Source organism: Macrobrachium nipponense, chromosome 7 (genome assembly GCF_015104395.2).
Source record: "Macrobrachium nipponense isolate FS-2020 chromosome 7, ASM1510439v2, whole genome shotgun sequence".
Classification (NCBI taxonomy): Eukaryota; Metazoa; Arthropoda; class Malacostraca; order Decapoda; family Palaemonidae; genus Macrobrachium; species Macrobrachium nipponense.
The window spans coordinates 10,123,140-10,137,444 of record NC_061109.1 but is presented as its reverse complement, the minus strand read 5'-3'; the positions used below and the strand labels follow the sequence as shown (position 1 = coordinate 10,137,444).

Sequence of the window (14,305 nt, the reverse complement as noted above, 5' to 3'; positions counted from 1 at the left end):
TAAAATCAAAAATGCATTGTTTTAATCTAAATCTTACCAGGAGAAATCTACTGTTCCTTATTCACCAGTCAGTCAAGTTTCTTTTCTGCATTTGGTGTTAAGATCAAGCTTAATCCTTCTCTACCAATTTAATTTGTTCTTCCTCAATAAACATACTGTACACATTAACTCGTTCCAATCTCTCTTTCCCCGTTCCTTTGTATCATAATTAACAAACAGCTAAACTGTCAAGTCCATATATCCTGAATTTATTTTCTACCTGTCAAGGATTCTTATGTTCTAATATACTATTTTCAATTTACTTTTACCATTTATAAAATTCAAGATTTTTAGCACCCTTATATAAGCTGCTTAATCATACATAGCATTTTGAAACACTTTATAGTCTCTACTTCAACCTTTGGGCTGCCTGTCTACATACTTGGACAAGTCCTAGTGTCTCCTGTTCGTTATGTTTCGTCTGTCCTCTAAATCTTAAGCAGGTACTTAGTATGTCCAGATGTCTTGTTGCCACCTGTCTAGTCTTTTATGTTATCTGTCCTGCACTGTTTGATAGGAGAAATGTTTTATTTGGATGAAATAATTTGTTTTAAACCAATCCATTTCCTCATACTGCTCATTGTGTTTACAACAAAATGCACACAGAAAACTTTCCAAATAAAAGAAAAATCAATCAATTTTCTGGATCTTCATTATCTGTAACTCTAAGTTATCTAACACGAGAATCTGGGACCAAGGCCCAAAGATGTATATACACAATCTTTTAAAAATAAAAATATTGCTTTCCAGCAGTTGGCAATGCTGCAGAGTCTCAAGAAAATATTGGTTATACTGTTCACACTCATAAACAAACTGAGAAAGGTTTTTTTTTTTTTTTTTTTTTTTTTTTGAGAGAGAGAGAGAGAGAGGCCTGGGAAAGTTTTGTGAGGACACATTGTTGGATGGGTGAGAGGGATAGGGAGACATAATCACTTGCTAGAGCTATTTTGTTTTCGTATTTTTACCATTATATTTATAACGTTTTCTCTCATTGTTATCATTATTTCACTGTAAGGTGTAAATATTTCATATGACTATGAATATCAGCCAATAAATGTGTAAACTTGATTCTATATTTCAAAAGAAATAAGTAAAATATCTGCATTTCTAGGAAAGTAATTTACTTGGATCTTAACTGATAATGCTGAGGTTCGTTTTATTGTAAATCCAGATGATGGAGAGAATATGCACTGCATATGTTAAATGCACAGGCAGTCCCGGTTATCGGAAGATTCGGTTAATGGTGATTCAGTTTCATGGCACCATAACAGGCTGAGTTTCAGTTTATGCATAAGGTGCCAATAATAAAGTTATGTTACCATAACATAACTAACAGGGGTGCCATTAACCAGTTATCAGCGCCATTTACCGAAACTCGGCACCATAAGCACAATAAATCTCAGAGTTTCGGTCAATGGCGGTTTTCACTTATCACCACCCTACCGAGAACAGAAACCCTGTCCAGAACCGGAGACTGCCGATATATACTAGTACAATTTAGAAGAATTAAAAAAACTAAACTCGAATGGTTAGCAATGTTGTACAGGCACAGAAAGAAGTGTAGGTTACGCTGTGTACAGACATAAGCCAGCTGAGAGAGGGTTATTGTTGGGGGGGGGAGGTAGTCTAGGGAAAGTTTTTCATGGAAGCGGGAGGAGGTGAGTCGGAAGGCTGGGTTGGATGGTTGAGGATGTGGGTAAGGGGGTGTGATACATGATGGTGTGATACATGCTAGGTAAAACGAATCAAAATTTCTTTCCCCCAGTGAATACTTCAACCCTTAGATAACGTATTATTAGCAGAAGAATACGGACTTTCTACAGCATATGGGAACACTGAAATTCCGTCTGGTATAAAAAAACAAAAGTACAAAGTTTTTCTAGTATGATGACAGATACCAAGTACACTGAAAAACCATTAAACACATTAAAAAACAATTAGACTAACCTGTTTCAAGTGAAGGAAACTTCAAGTGTTTTGGTAAACAAGATTGCGATTTTCTGGAGCACTGAAGGATGTCAAGACCGTCATCAGCACAAAGTTTGACACTGATTTTACCTTCGGAAACATTTTCGTTTTTGCATACTTCATCGTCCTCATCACTATCACTCAAAGTATGAACAGCTACTGGAGTTTGTGACTTTTGTAATTTGTTGAGTATACGGGTCTCAAGATCAGGTAAGCTGAAATTGAAAGTTGTTATTGCTTACATTATATTCTATTGCAATTCTGCTCTAATCTGAATTCACATTATGTCTATTTTATCAAAAATAACAAATCTAAAAAATATTTTGTTTTCCCTAAGTATACAAACCAGCATCTTTTACATAAGAATATATACCCTTCAGCACAAGCTGAATCACTCGTTCAACTTGGTAACAAGACTGGTGGCTAAAGGGGGTGAATGGGGAATAGCCCTCACTCATCCACCAAAACTAATCAGTCTTCCTTTTTCCCAGAAGGAGAGGCGAAGTGGGTTTTAAGTACTATATTGGAAGACTCTGGTCTATATACCTTGGAAAAATACAAATTTACGTACTTTTAAAATGTTATTCCTACAGAAACAAAAACCATTGCCTTTTATATAGGAGAGTTACTCGTTGAGTAGGAGGCAGTCCCTGTCAACTGACAGGATTAGAATGCCAACTTGGACAATTCATGTTCTGAGTTGTGCATGCAAGCAGATTTCATAACTTTAACCTCCTACCACTTAAATGGTTGACCAGAGAAGTACAGCCCTGGACCAGAGTATCCAACATTACAGAAGGGTAGTCATGGATAAACATTGGAGCACCATGAAATCACCTATAAGGGTACTCAATATGAAAGGCAGCTCCTCTGGTCAAACCAAAAAGGGTCCTACTTGTACCTCTACCTATCCCCCTACCTTGTGGGAGAGCACAGGGCGACACATCTTAGACACTATGCTAAGATTGGATACTCGAAGTGAGGGTATCTGTATCTAGCCTAACCCAGCTGATACTAAGGCCAAGATGCAAACCCAAAATGGAATTACAGAGAAAAAAAAGTACAGTAACTCTGAACTCATCCCAAGGCTTAATTATACAAACAAGATATGTACTTGTCTGTCTAGGCAAAGCTGGGTGCATATAGTCTGTTGAGCAACCACTGCAGGTTCCAAGTAAATATCTAATCCAAAACAGCAAAAGACAGTCCTATGCCCTGAGTTTATGTATCCTCAAACAAGCACAGTTAATGACTCCCTCCTCTGAGGAGTCATAAGCTCATCAGATATCTCACAAAGCAAGGGAAGGACAGATGTTCCCGGACACCTCCTCCGAAGCTAACCTAAGAAGATGAAAAATAGCCAATACTCCAAAATACAAGCCAGGGTCCTTCAGAAAGTATCACACAGCTTGCAATGGGTGTAAGAAGTATCCCATCCAGAACCACACACTGAAGTCTCTTTGCTTGACAAAGTTTCACTATATTTGTGAGATTACAAACAGCACTACCGAGTAACCTATTAACTATTCCCAGAAACCTACTTGGAAGCAGTGCTTCTTGCATTCCCAAAACACTGATATGCAGATGAGGTGTGTCCTACAGCCAGAAGACATGTAAGACGGCATTCAGAGAGAACCTAGTAACCCACCTGTAGAGCTGTCTTCGTAATGGACAAGAAGAGGAAAAACTTAAAGTTCTAACAGACATGCGCTCAAAAGTGTGTTTCTTAGAACTAAGCAAGAAGTCATTCCCTATGATGGACTACCTCACAGCTTGTGTCATTCCATCTATAAAGAGTATGTAACATATATTCCCTAACAGGGGTTGGAGACCTTACTCCTGTCCCAGCCAACCTCTCATCCATTAAAGGCGACTATGATATACCTCAGAGACTGGTCCCTCATAACTTCTAGCACCATCCTCCATCATTTCTCTAAGTCCTGCCAGCAAGGCTAGAGATCTTAGAGAATCTGAAAGGGATAAACTAAGTGATGAAGATTCTAACAAAGTTTCATTCTCTATTTTCTACATTCAAAGGATTATGGCATGTGGGTTATCAAATGCCCATGGGTCAGACAAGATGATATTCCTTCTATGTGTGTAATTTTTTGCAATGAAAAACACCAAAATCCAATAGATAGTAAAATTTGTATTAATATGTTATTGTCAGATTCATGACTCAACAACGTCTGCCATTTGCCGAAGAAGATGTATTTTAAGAGATAGTATGCAAAACACTAACAAAAACAGATATAGTACTGTATTTGATCTGGTCATACAGACTATGACTTTAATGCCTACATGTATAGAACCCAATTTAATTCAACATTTATACAGCTTTATACAGCATGGAATCAAAACTTAATTAGCTGAACACAGATATTTAGGATAATAATTTTGAGACTTTCTGCGACATTTCCAGTCACTCAAAATTACATGTTCTGTGGCAGCATGTTAGTGTTGATAACCTTAACTGTTGAAAATATTGCAGACAATTCTGCTGAGCAAGGAAAACTCTCGTTTCATTAAAAATATTCAGCAAATCATACACCAGTGGAATATTTTCATCCATCCATATAGATTGCAAAATGCAGAATTCACATCACAAATGTTCTACTGTATGTTGCTTATTATGTTCAGCGGTACAATACAAGCAAGTACAGCGCAGACATAAATTTTACATAGTGTTATGTTTACATTCACTGATTAAAATATTGTGTTACCTCTGATTGGGAATGGTGGTGAATGATTACATATTAATAAAAATATCTCTTTGACTGACAAGCTTTCTAGTTAATGAGTTACTTGTCTGAATCTTTACATTTATGGTTACATACTAAGTTTTACTGGAGGAAGAAGAGGCTTACCATTTGGTACTTATAAATTTCTTTGTGGTGGACTTGAATGCTGTAGTTCAGTGCAGATTCTCAAGTCCTTCATCTTTGTTGGATCTAAAGCTTCATAATGTTGACTATGATAATGAGCATAAAATGGCTTCCATAGCCTCAAGCAGATACAACAGTTGTTCTGTACAGTAATATCAAAGTTGATCTGTAAGCTCCCCATATTGTATGCGATACGTTTTTCCTTTGTTATCAACTTAATGCATCGTTCACTTTTCCTCCTATGTTATATGTGCTATGTATGTGTTCTACCATTCAAGTAGGTGCATATCACTGCTAAGCTTAAGAATTTTGCTGTTAATTTCAAATGGTATTAGTTTTTAATCTTTATCATAACTAATTTTTCCATGAAACCTTTGTTTTTTACTTAAAAATTTGGAAACCTACTGATGACATCCAAGTGTCTTTTTTTTATGGTAATACAGTATGTATTTAGAGGGCATGTCTTACGAGCAGATGATGACGAAGAAAAGGAGAAGAATGTTGAATTCACAAACAGGCCGATCAGTATCATCAGGAACATTAAACGACTCTCATAAAGGGTAACCCAGAATACCCAGGGTGGGCCACACCATCATAAGGTACTCCAAAGATTCATTGATATATCCAGAGAAGCTATCATTGCAGGTTCAGGCATGGATAAACCAAGCGCACATGCAGGTACCTCCCTTGGGAGAACCCCCAGCACACAGCTGAACTGCCACAAGCAGAGAGCAGATGCTACAACACCTTCCAGCTTGTTCACCTTTGGACCTTAGATCAGCTGGTGCCAGGGAAGCAAGGGGTTAATGACGAGAGGAGCAATTGAAGCAGTGGGGACATCAGGCATGAATGACCCAAAATGACCTGGTGATGCCTAAGGAAGAGATCCTACCCCCAAACCTGAGGAAAATGGCAAGGGCTTCTTGATCCACCAATTCTTCTCCCTGTGGCACTTCCACTGTGAATGAGACCAGCCAGCACATTCTTTTGCAGGGCAAATCTGGACTACAAATACTCCTACACAAGGAGCAAAGCAGGAAAGAACTACAATAAAAGTCAACTTAAAACACCTACACAGTCTGTCAAGTCCACTCATTTTCACTGTTCAGAACTTACAATACCTTATTCTACACAACATCTATAGTACAAGAACCCAAGCATACTCAGAAATCATTGACAAAAGAACAAAGATCAGTGAAGATTACAGCAAGATGTCTGCACAGGGAGGCAGATGAAAAAAAAACCATTGAGTTACTGATACTAGGTGTGTGGACAGTACAATGCCACTCACCTACCTACCCCCAATTAACCCCTTGTGGATGGGTAACATATATATTACTTATAGCTTTAGGGTGGATTCCAGGTAAAAACAAACAGGCAGCCCCACTTTACAATGCGAAATCGCCGTAAGCTGGGAAAATCATCATGGATCCTAAGAAAACCTCACTTTTATTGCTTTGGGTGTATTAAAAACTATGTAAACAGCATTTTTATTGCATTTTTCATAAAAATGATATTGTTAGTATACAATAAAGTTTTGTACATACTTACCCGGCAGATATATACATAGCTATAGTCTCTGACGTCCCGACAGAATTCAAAAACTCGCGGCACACGCGACAGGTAGGTCAGGTGACCAGCCCACTCCCGCCGCCGGGTGGGCGGGAATAGGAACCATTCCCGTTTTCTAACCAGAATTTTTCTCTTCCACCTGTCTCCTGAGGGGAGGCTGGGCGGGCCATTAATCGTATATATCTGCCGGGTAAGTATGTACAAAACTTTATTGTATACTAACAATATCATTTTTGTACATGCAACTTCCCCGGCAGATATATACTTAGCTGATTGACACCCTTGGTGGAGGGCAAGAGACAGTTACATACTAAATATTAATGAAAATAAAAACGGGGAAACAACATACGTTGTAGGTATATTAAAAACAACCTTGGTTCCTACCTGATATGGAAGAAGACTTCATTGATACTGTCTATGAGTCTGCTTGCCATGAGAGTTTCAGAGAGGATGAGACCTGTGACTGATAACCCTTCGGATCATGCCAATGGGGGCTTACCCGCTTACATGGCAGAGCCTTTTCTTGGATCGTACCAAATGGGGGTGGCTGACCCACTTACATGGCAGAAACCATTGAACCTGTATCATACCAACCGGGTGGGGGCTAACTAAACCCTCTTACATGATTAGAGCTTTAGGTAATTAAGACACTACAAGGAGCATAACGACCAATCCCGATCACCTGACCACACTAACATGTTAGAACTACGATTTGAAAGGGGTCAACTCCTGCACCCTCTTTCAATCGACCAATTAAACGCACCAAAAAACCATTAAAAACCCTAACCTAATAAAACTAAAAAGGATTGGGTTCAGCTCCCTGTCCCAGCAACGAATCCGCAGATACGTACGCTCCTAGAGTAAAGCATTTGTCGTACGGTCACCGTTGAATGTCCTCTCAAGTAATGGGATGCAAAGACTGAATTGCATCTCCAAAAAGTTGACTCCACTAGAGTCTGTATCGACAAGTTCTTGTGGAATGCCAAAGAGGTAGCGACTGCTCTTACCTCGTGAGCTTTAACTCTAAGGAGGTCCAGTTGTTCTTCTTTACACGCTAAATGGGCTTCCTTGATTACATCTTTGATGAAGAACGCCTGAGCATTTTTTGAGATCTGTCTTCGGGATCTCTAACTGAGCACCTTAAACTCTCCTTACTCCCTTTAGTTCGTTCTTCCTTTCTAAGTAGAACTTAAGGCTTCTAACTGGGCAAAGAGCCCTTTCTTGCTCTGTACCTACTAGAGACGAAAGTCCTTTTACCTCGAAGGTTCTAGGCCAAGGTTTCGAAGGGTTTTCATTCTTCGCCAAAAACATCGGTTTGAAGGAACAGAACGCCGAGTCGTTCCTGAAGCCAACATTATGTTCTAAGGCTTGTAGTTCGCTTACTCTTTTTGCTGAGGCTAGCGCGACCAAGAATAAAGACTTCCTTGTCAGATCTCTGAACGTAGCCTTACGGGGAGGTTCGAATTTGGGGGTCATCAAGTACTTAAGACCACATCCAAGTTCCAACTAGGTGCTCTAATACCTCTGTTCTTTGACGTCTCGAAGGATTTAATCAGATCATGTAAATCTTTGTCTTCCCCAATGTTAAGGCCTCTATGCCTGAAGACTGACGATAGCATACTTTTATAGCCCTTAATTGTAGAGACTACTAGATTACATTTTTCCTTCAAGTAAAGGAGGAAATCAGCTATATCTGTCACAGAGGTACTGGAAGAGGATATCTTCTGAGTCCTACACCATCTGCGAAACACATCCCACTTCAACTGGTAGACTTGAATAGTAGATGGTCTCCTTGCTCTTGCGATCGCTTTCGCAACTTCTCGAGAAAAACCTCTCGTTCTGACAAGTCCTTCGATAGTCTGAGGCAGTTAGAGCGAGAGCGGGCAGGTTTTTGTGATACCTGTCGAAGTGGGGTCTGAGAAGATCGCTCCTGTTTGGGAGAGATCTCGGAAAGTCTACTATCCATCCCAGTACCTCTGTGTACCAGTTTTGCGCTGGCCAGAACGGGGCTATGAGGGTCAGTTTAGCTCCCTCTGCTGCTGCAAACTTCCTTACTACTTCCGATATGATCTTGAACGGAGGAAAAGCATACCCGTTTATTCCGGACCAATCGAGGAGAAGGCCGTCCACAGAATCGCCCTTGGGTCGGCGATCGGGGAGCAGTAACTTTCCAGCCTGCTGTTCCAATGGGTGGCAAAAAGATCTATATTTGATCTCTCCCAGAGGTTCCATAGTCTGTTGCATACCTCCTGATGCAACGTCCATTTTGTAGGCAGTACTGGTCTCTCTGCTCAGAAGGTCGGCTCTTACATTTTTTCTCCCTTGAATGAATCTCGTCAGGAGAGTGATTCTTCTCTCTTCTGCCCAAAGCTAGTAGTTCTCTTGCCTTTTTGTAAAGGGAGAACGAGTGCGTCCCTCCTTGCTTCTTGATGTAAGCTAAGGCTGTTGTGTTGTCCGAATTGATCTGTAGACTGAACCTGAGATCTGAGCCTCGAAGTGTATGAGAGACAGGTGAATCGCTGTTAATTCCTTCATATTGATGTGCCAGGACACCTGTTCTCCCCTCCAGGTGCCTGACACTTCTCTCGTCCTAGAGTGGCTCCCCGCCCCACCCGCTCTGAGGCGTCGGAATACAAACACTAGCCGAGGGTTCGGAACGTGAAGGGATACTCTTCGTTGATCCTGCACGGGATTCATCCACCAACGAAGGTCCTCTTTATTTCCTTCGTGATCTGGAAGGAATCGGACAGATTTTAGGATCTCTGATCCCAATGTTCCTTTTAGATAGAACTGTAAAGCCTTAGGTGAAGCCTTCCTAGAGAAATGAACTGTTCCAACAAGGAAAGGGTCCCACCAGAAGACTCATCCATTCCCTCGCGGAACATTGTTCTTTCTCTAGGAAGGTGCTACTTTTTTCCAACGCAGCGGTTCTGTCTTTCCTGTGATGGAAAATACATGAAAACCCCGAGAATCCATCCGAATCCCCAGATAAACAATGTTCTGCTGGGGGAATCATCTGGGATTTCTCGAGGTTTACTAACAGTCCCAAGGACTGTGTTAACTTCAGTGTCAGCTTTAAGTCCTCCAGACATCTGACTCGCGACTGTGCTCGTATCAGCCAGTCGTCTAGATACAAGGATATTCGAATCCCTTCGAGATGAAGCCAGAGAGCCACATTTTTCATCAGTCCTATGAATACTTGAGGGGCTGTTGAGAGTCCGAAGCATAGGGCCCGAATTGAAATACTCTTCCTTGAGCCATAAATCTGAGGTATTTCCTGGAAGACGGGTGTATTGGCACGTGGAAATAAGCATCCTGCAGGTCCAGGGATACCATCAGTCCCCTGGACGCAGGGCTGCTAACACCGAGGATGTCGTCTCCATTGGAACTTCCTCTTTGCTACGAACACGTTCAGGGCGCTCACGTCCAGAACTGGCCTCCAACCTCCTGAACTTTTCGGAAACCAAGAACAGGCGATTGTAAAACCCCTGAGAAGAGAGATCTTTTACTTCCTCTATGGCTTCCTTGTAAAGCATCTGCTCCACGAGATGTAGAAGGGCTTGTTTCTTGACAGAATCCTTGTAGTTTGCTGTCAACTCCCTTGGAGTTGTAGTCAAGGGAGGTTTTCCCTGAAGGGGATTAAATATCCTTCTTTAGGATGGATAGGGACCAGGCATCGGCACCTTTCTGTGCCCCAGTTTCGTAAAAGTTTAGAAGCCTGGCACCCACTTTTGTCTGGAGGACCGCAGTCTCACTGGGTCTTGACGAACGGCCTTCGAGAAGACCTTCCTCTCTTCTCCGATCGTCTACTTCTGAGAGAAGATCTAGGGGCAGACCTTCCCGAAAGGGCTGCTGGAAGGGAACTTTCTCCTTCTTCGAAACCTGAACAGCAGGTTTTAGCCTTTTAGCTGACTGGGCCAACAGGTCCTGTGTGGCCTTTTCTGATAAGGTCTTCGATATATCCCTCACTATTTCCTGAGGAAAAAGGTGACTAGAGAGGGGCGCGTATAAACAGGGAGGATCTCTGCAGAGGCGAAACAGATTTCGTTAAGAAGGAGCTCAAACACTGCCCTTTTCTTCAATATACAGGATCCAAAAAGGGATGCCACTTCATTGGAGCCATCCATAACCGCCTTGTCTAGGCAAGTTAATCGCTGCCAAACTCTTCCATGGTAACGAAGTCTGGTTCTTGAGATTTCTTGGCTAAAGCTCCCAAAGCCCAGTCCATGAAGTTAAGACTTCGAGAGTCTTGAACAGGCCCTTGATGAGATGATCAACCTTCACACATTCCCCAAGAGGCTTTGCAGAATGCAGAGAGCGTCGTCTTGAAGAATCTACAAGAGCGGAAAAGGTCCGCATCTGAGGATGAAGGGAGTCCAGGCCCATTGGCTCCTTGGTGTCATACCACATACCTGGTTTTCCCGTCAGCTTGGAAGGAGGACAAGCGAATACCGTCTTCCCCACTCCTTCCTAGATCTGAGCCAGCTCTCGAGGCTCTTCAGACTTTCTCATAGAAAGAGTAGGGGTCATCCTGACGAAGGAGGAGGACTTCGAACAGTTTCGTGCTAAATAATAAAGCATCCCGGAGAAGGGGGATCCAATGGGCGTAGCGAGTCTCCAAACACTTGCAACAAAAGAGAAGCAAGTCTCTTATAGTTCGAAACTCCTGCATCTTTGGAGATCTCTTCTTCCGAAACTTCTTCCAAAAGCGATGCAGGCGAAGAGGGCTTTGCCTTTTCACGAGACCGATCCGGAGAAAGAAGCCTTTTTCTCTCGTGAATCCTATCTGTAGGAGAATCAAATTCCCTTGTTGGATATCCGAAACCTTGATTCTATCCTCCTTCCTGCACGAAGGGTCCTGGAGTTTCCCTATACTCGGGCTTCTGCTCTGCTCCTTGCGCCTGCTAGGAGAGGCGCTTGCGTCCTGAATCAGACGCCTGTGAGGCGAAAAGCGCCTGCGAGGAGAAAGGAGAACATCCTGTTCCTGGCGCCAAGAAGGAGAGGCGCTTGCGTCCTGGTGAGTGCGCCTGGGCCAAGAAGGGAGAGGCGCTTGCGTCCTGGTGAGGATGCCTGGTCCAAGAAGGAGAGGATTAGCGTCCTGATGAGGACGCCTGGAAGGCGAAATGCACCTGCGAGGAGAAAGGAGAACCCTTTGTTCCCGTAGTCCAGTAGCGGAGACGCTGCGTCCTGGTAACTGCGTCTAGAGTAGGCGAATAGCTCCTTTTCCCTTTGCGTCCATTCGGAGAGACGCTAGATTCTCTCCTATACCTCCTGGGAGGCGAAGAACACTTGTCAAAATCGTGGTGCCTATTCGGCGATACTCTTGCGTCCTTAGAAGGATATCTATAAGATCCTACGGGACTCCTGATTCCTGGGTACTTGCCGGAGGGAGAAGGTTGTTTCCTTCAGGAAAAGTCTAGAGGACGACAACGAACGTCCTTCCTTCTTGCGGAGCTCTGAAAAGAGAGGGGCTCTCTTCTCTCCCGGAGCTCTTAGCCGAACGAATTCTCTCACGAGAAATCCACGAATCAGCTCCTGATACTTGCCATGAGAGGCGTAATCTGCCTCTAGAAAAACTCCTGGGAGAACTCTTGCTCGTAGGGAGTTTCCGATTAGCGATCTTAGAAGGAGAGGACACACGAGTCCGTCATATCCAACTGAAGAAGGTCTCGCTGGGGACGAAAACCTTTCAGGCGAGGAGCGTCTGCTAAACGCCAGGGCGGCCTACTCTCTGAGGCTCTCCTAAAAGAACTCTTAATGGGAAGAGAAACGTCTTTCTTCCTAGAAGAGCCTTCAGAAAGAACTCCTACTAAGGCAGACAACTGCTGCTGGAGTCCTACCAAGACTTCCTTTGTCGGTTGTGTGCGAAACCTTCCGGAGAAGAGTCCGGAGATCTCGTAGCTCTCTTCTTGCGAGCAGGAGAATACTCCGGAAAAGGTTCAGGACTGGAATGCAACGCTTCACTTGCTGGCGTTTTTCCAGGATCTCTTAAGAGGACTCGACTTAGAGGCAGAACTCCATCCTCTTCTTGGAGACGAAGAGTCTGAGTCCGAAAAGCACTTCCTGAGGTACGCTTTTGCAGTAGCTGTCCTTGGCAGCTGGGAAGAGGCTACAGGATCTGCCGAAGGGTGGGACGCCTGACCGTTGGGAATACTCTACATCCCCCTTGCAGCTTTCGACATTCCTCTCCCTTGGTTCATGGGAGTCTGAAAGAGGTCTAGGCCATAGAGCAATGCGGAGTCGGTCAGACGCCCCCTCCACTTCACTGGGGACACTGCACAAATCACTGCACACATCACTGCGCTTACCTGTCTCCTTCATTGCTTGCAGTTGCGATTTCAAGTTGATTATTGAGGCTCTCATTGCAGCCATTTCCGTAGACGCATCTAAACAGGTTCGCTGCTGGGGGAAGGGGCTGAAAACCAAAACTATGAGCAGTGAATTAACAGAAGAGTTAGGAGCTACTTCCTGCTCAATAGAGCAGGATCTACTTGAGCTTCTGATGGAAGCCCTCCTAACTCTATCTTTCTCAAGTTTTTCCATTACATAAGAAGCCAAGGTCTTCCATTCCACTTCCGTTAACCCTCACATTCCAGACGGTGTTAGTTGCAGAACAATCATTCCCCCTACATTTTTTACAGACCGTGTGAGGATCCACCGTGCCATGCTTTCGGTAGCCTCACCTTACCATTCTTCTTTCGTACACACTAAATACAGGTCCACCACGTCAGACATTTTAGAGTATCCAAACCAAAATCCAAAAAACGGTCCACGATAAGCGTATGCCAAAGCCAAAGATCAATGTACATCACCAAAGGTCAAACAGATAATCCTCGGCCAACGAGAAAAGAATTCCCAAAGCAGGAAGTTTCACGGTACCAACAACGGTGTTGTTGCTACCGGCGACAGAAAAATTCTGGTTAGAAAACGGGAATGGTTCCTATTCCCGCCACCCAGTGGCGGGAGTGGGCTGGGTCAACTGACTACCTGTCGCGTGTGCCGCGAGTTTTGAATTCTGTCGGGACGTCAGAGACTATAGGTAAGTATATATCTGCGGGGAAGTTGCATGTACAAAAAAAAAAAAAAAAAAAAAAAAAAAAAAAAAAAAAAAAAAAAAAAACAAAAAAAAGAAAAAAACTTCAAATATTGATTATTTTGCATGTTTGGAGTCATATTTATTCCATCAGATTAGCGTCACAAGTGTCGTCACGCCTGGAATATGTTGTCGTAAACCTGGAAATGAATTTCTGATGAATACAATTGAAAAGCATCGTAACCTCGGAACGCCGTAAGTTTGAACCTGCTGTAAGCTGGGGGACTGCGTACATATATATGTTCAGGTTTCTCGCCATAACAGTTTGGACAAATTTTGAGCAAAAGCGCTCAGATCACTTCAATGAGCCATACATGACTCATAGCAACTTTTACCCAAACTCTAATAGCTAGTCAATACTAGAGAGACAGATCAGTTTGCCTTGAGAAGTCATAGGGGAATGTTGTCCAAAATTAAAATCCCATCCAATGATGCTCGTAAAAATTTTACAATAAAAATTCTCAGAATTTCTTGTTGATCTTAGTGCTTATGTATTTTGATATAGTGTGAGCTGTACTAATAATAATTTTAAAAAATTATATTAGAAAATCATATAACTTGGTACATTTAGCATATTGGAAATATTCACTTTTAATAGCGTAGTCGCCGTTTCATCCTCAAAGGAGCTACCCTTCATGGTGTGTGACAGTGCCCCATGGTGACTAGACTAATATCAAAGAAATATCTTTTAGCCTGGTCTTGTAGCCGGATATTGTGTCGAAATGATAAACACTATGACACGTGATTA

The 14,305-nt window shown here is 42.7% G+C and overlaps 1 protein-coding gene across 1 annotated transcript in view; it reads right to left on the bottom strand.

The window, feature by feature from the left end:
- LOC135217536 (uncharacterized) overlaps positions 1-14,305 on the bottom strand; it is a 59,552-nt gene that overhangs the window by 11,147 nt on the left and 34,100 nt on the right. The window contains exon 3 of the mRNA XM_064253502.1: positions 1,987-2,222. Coding sequence (XP_064109572.1) covers positions 1,987-2,222 — 236 coding nt within the window. The remainder of the gene's footprint in view (positions 1-1,986; positions 2,223-14,305) is intronic.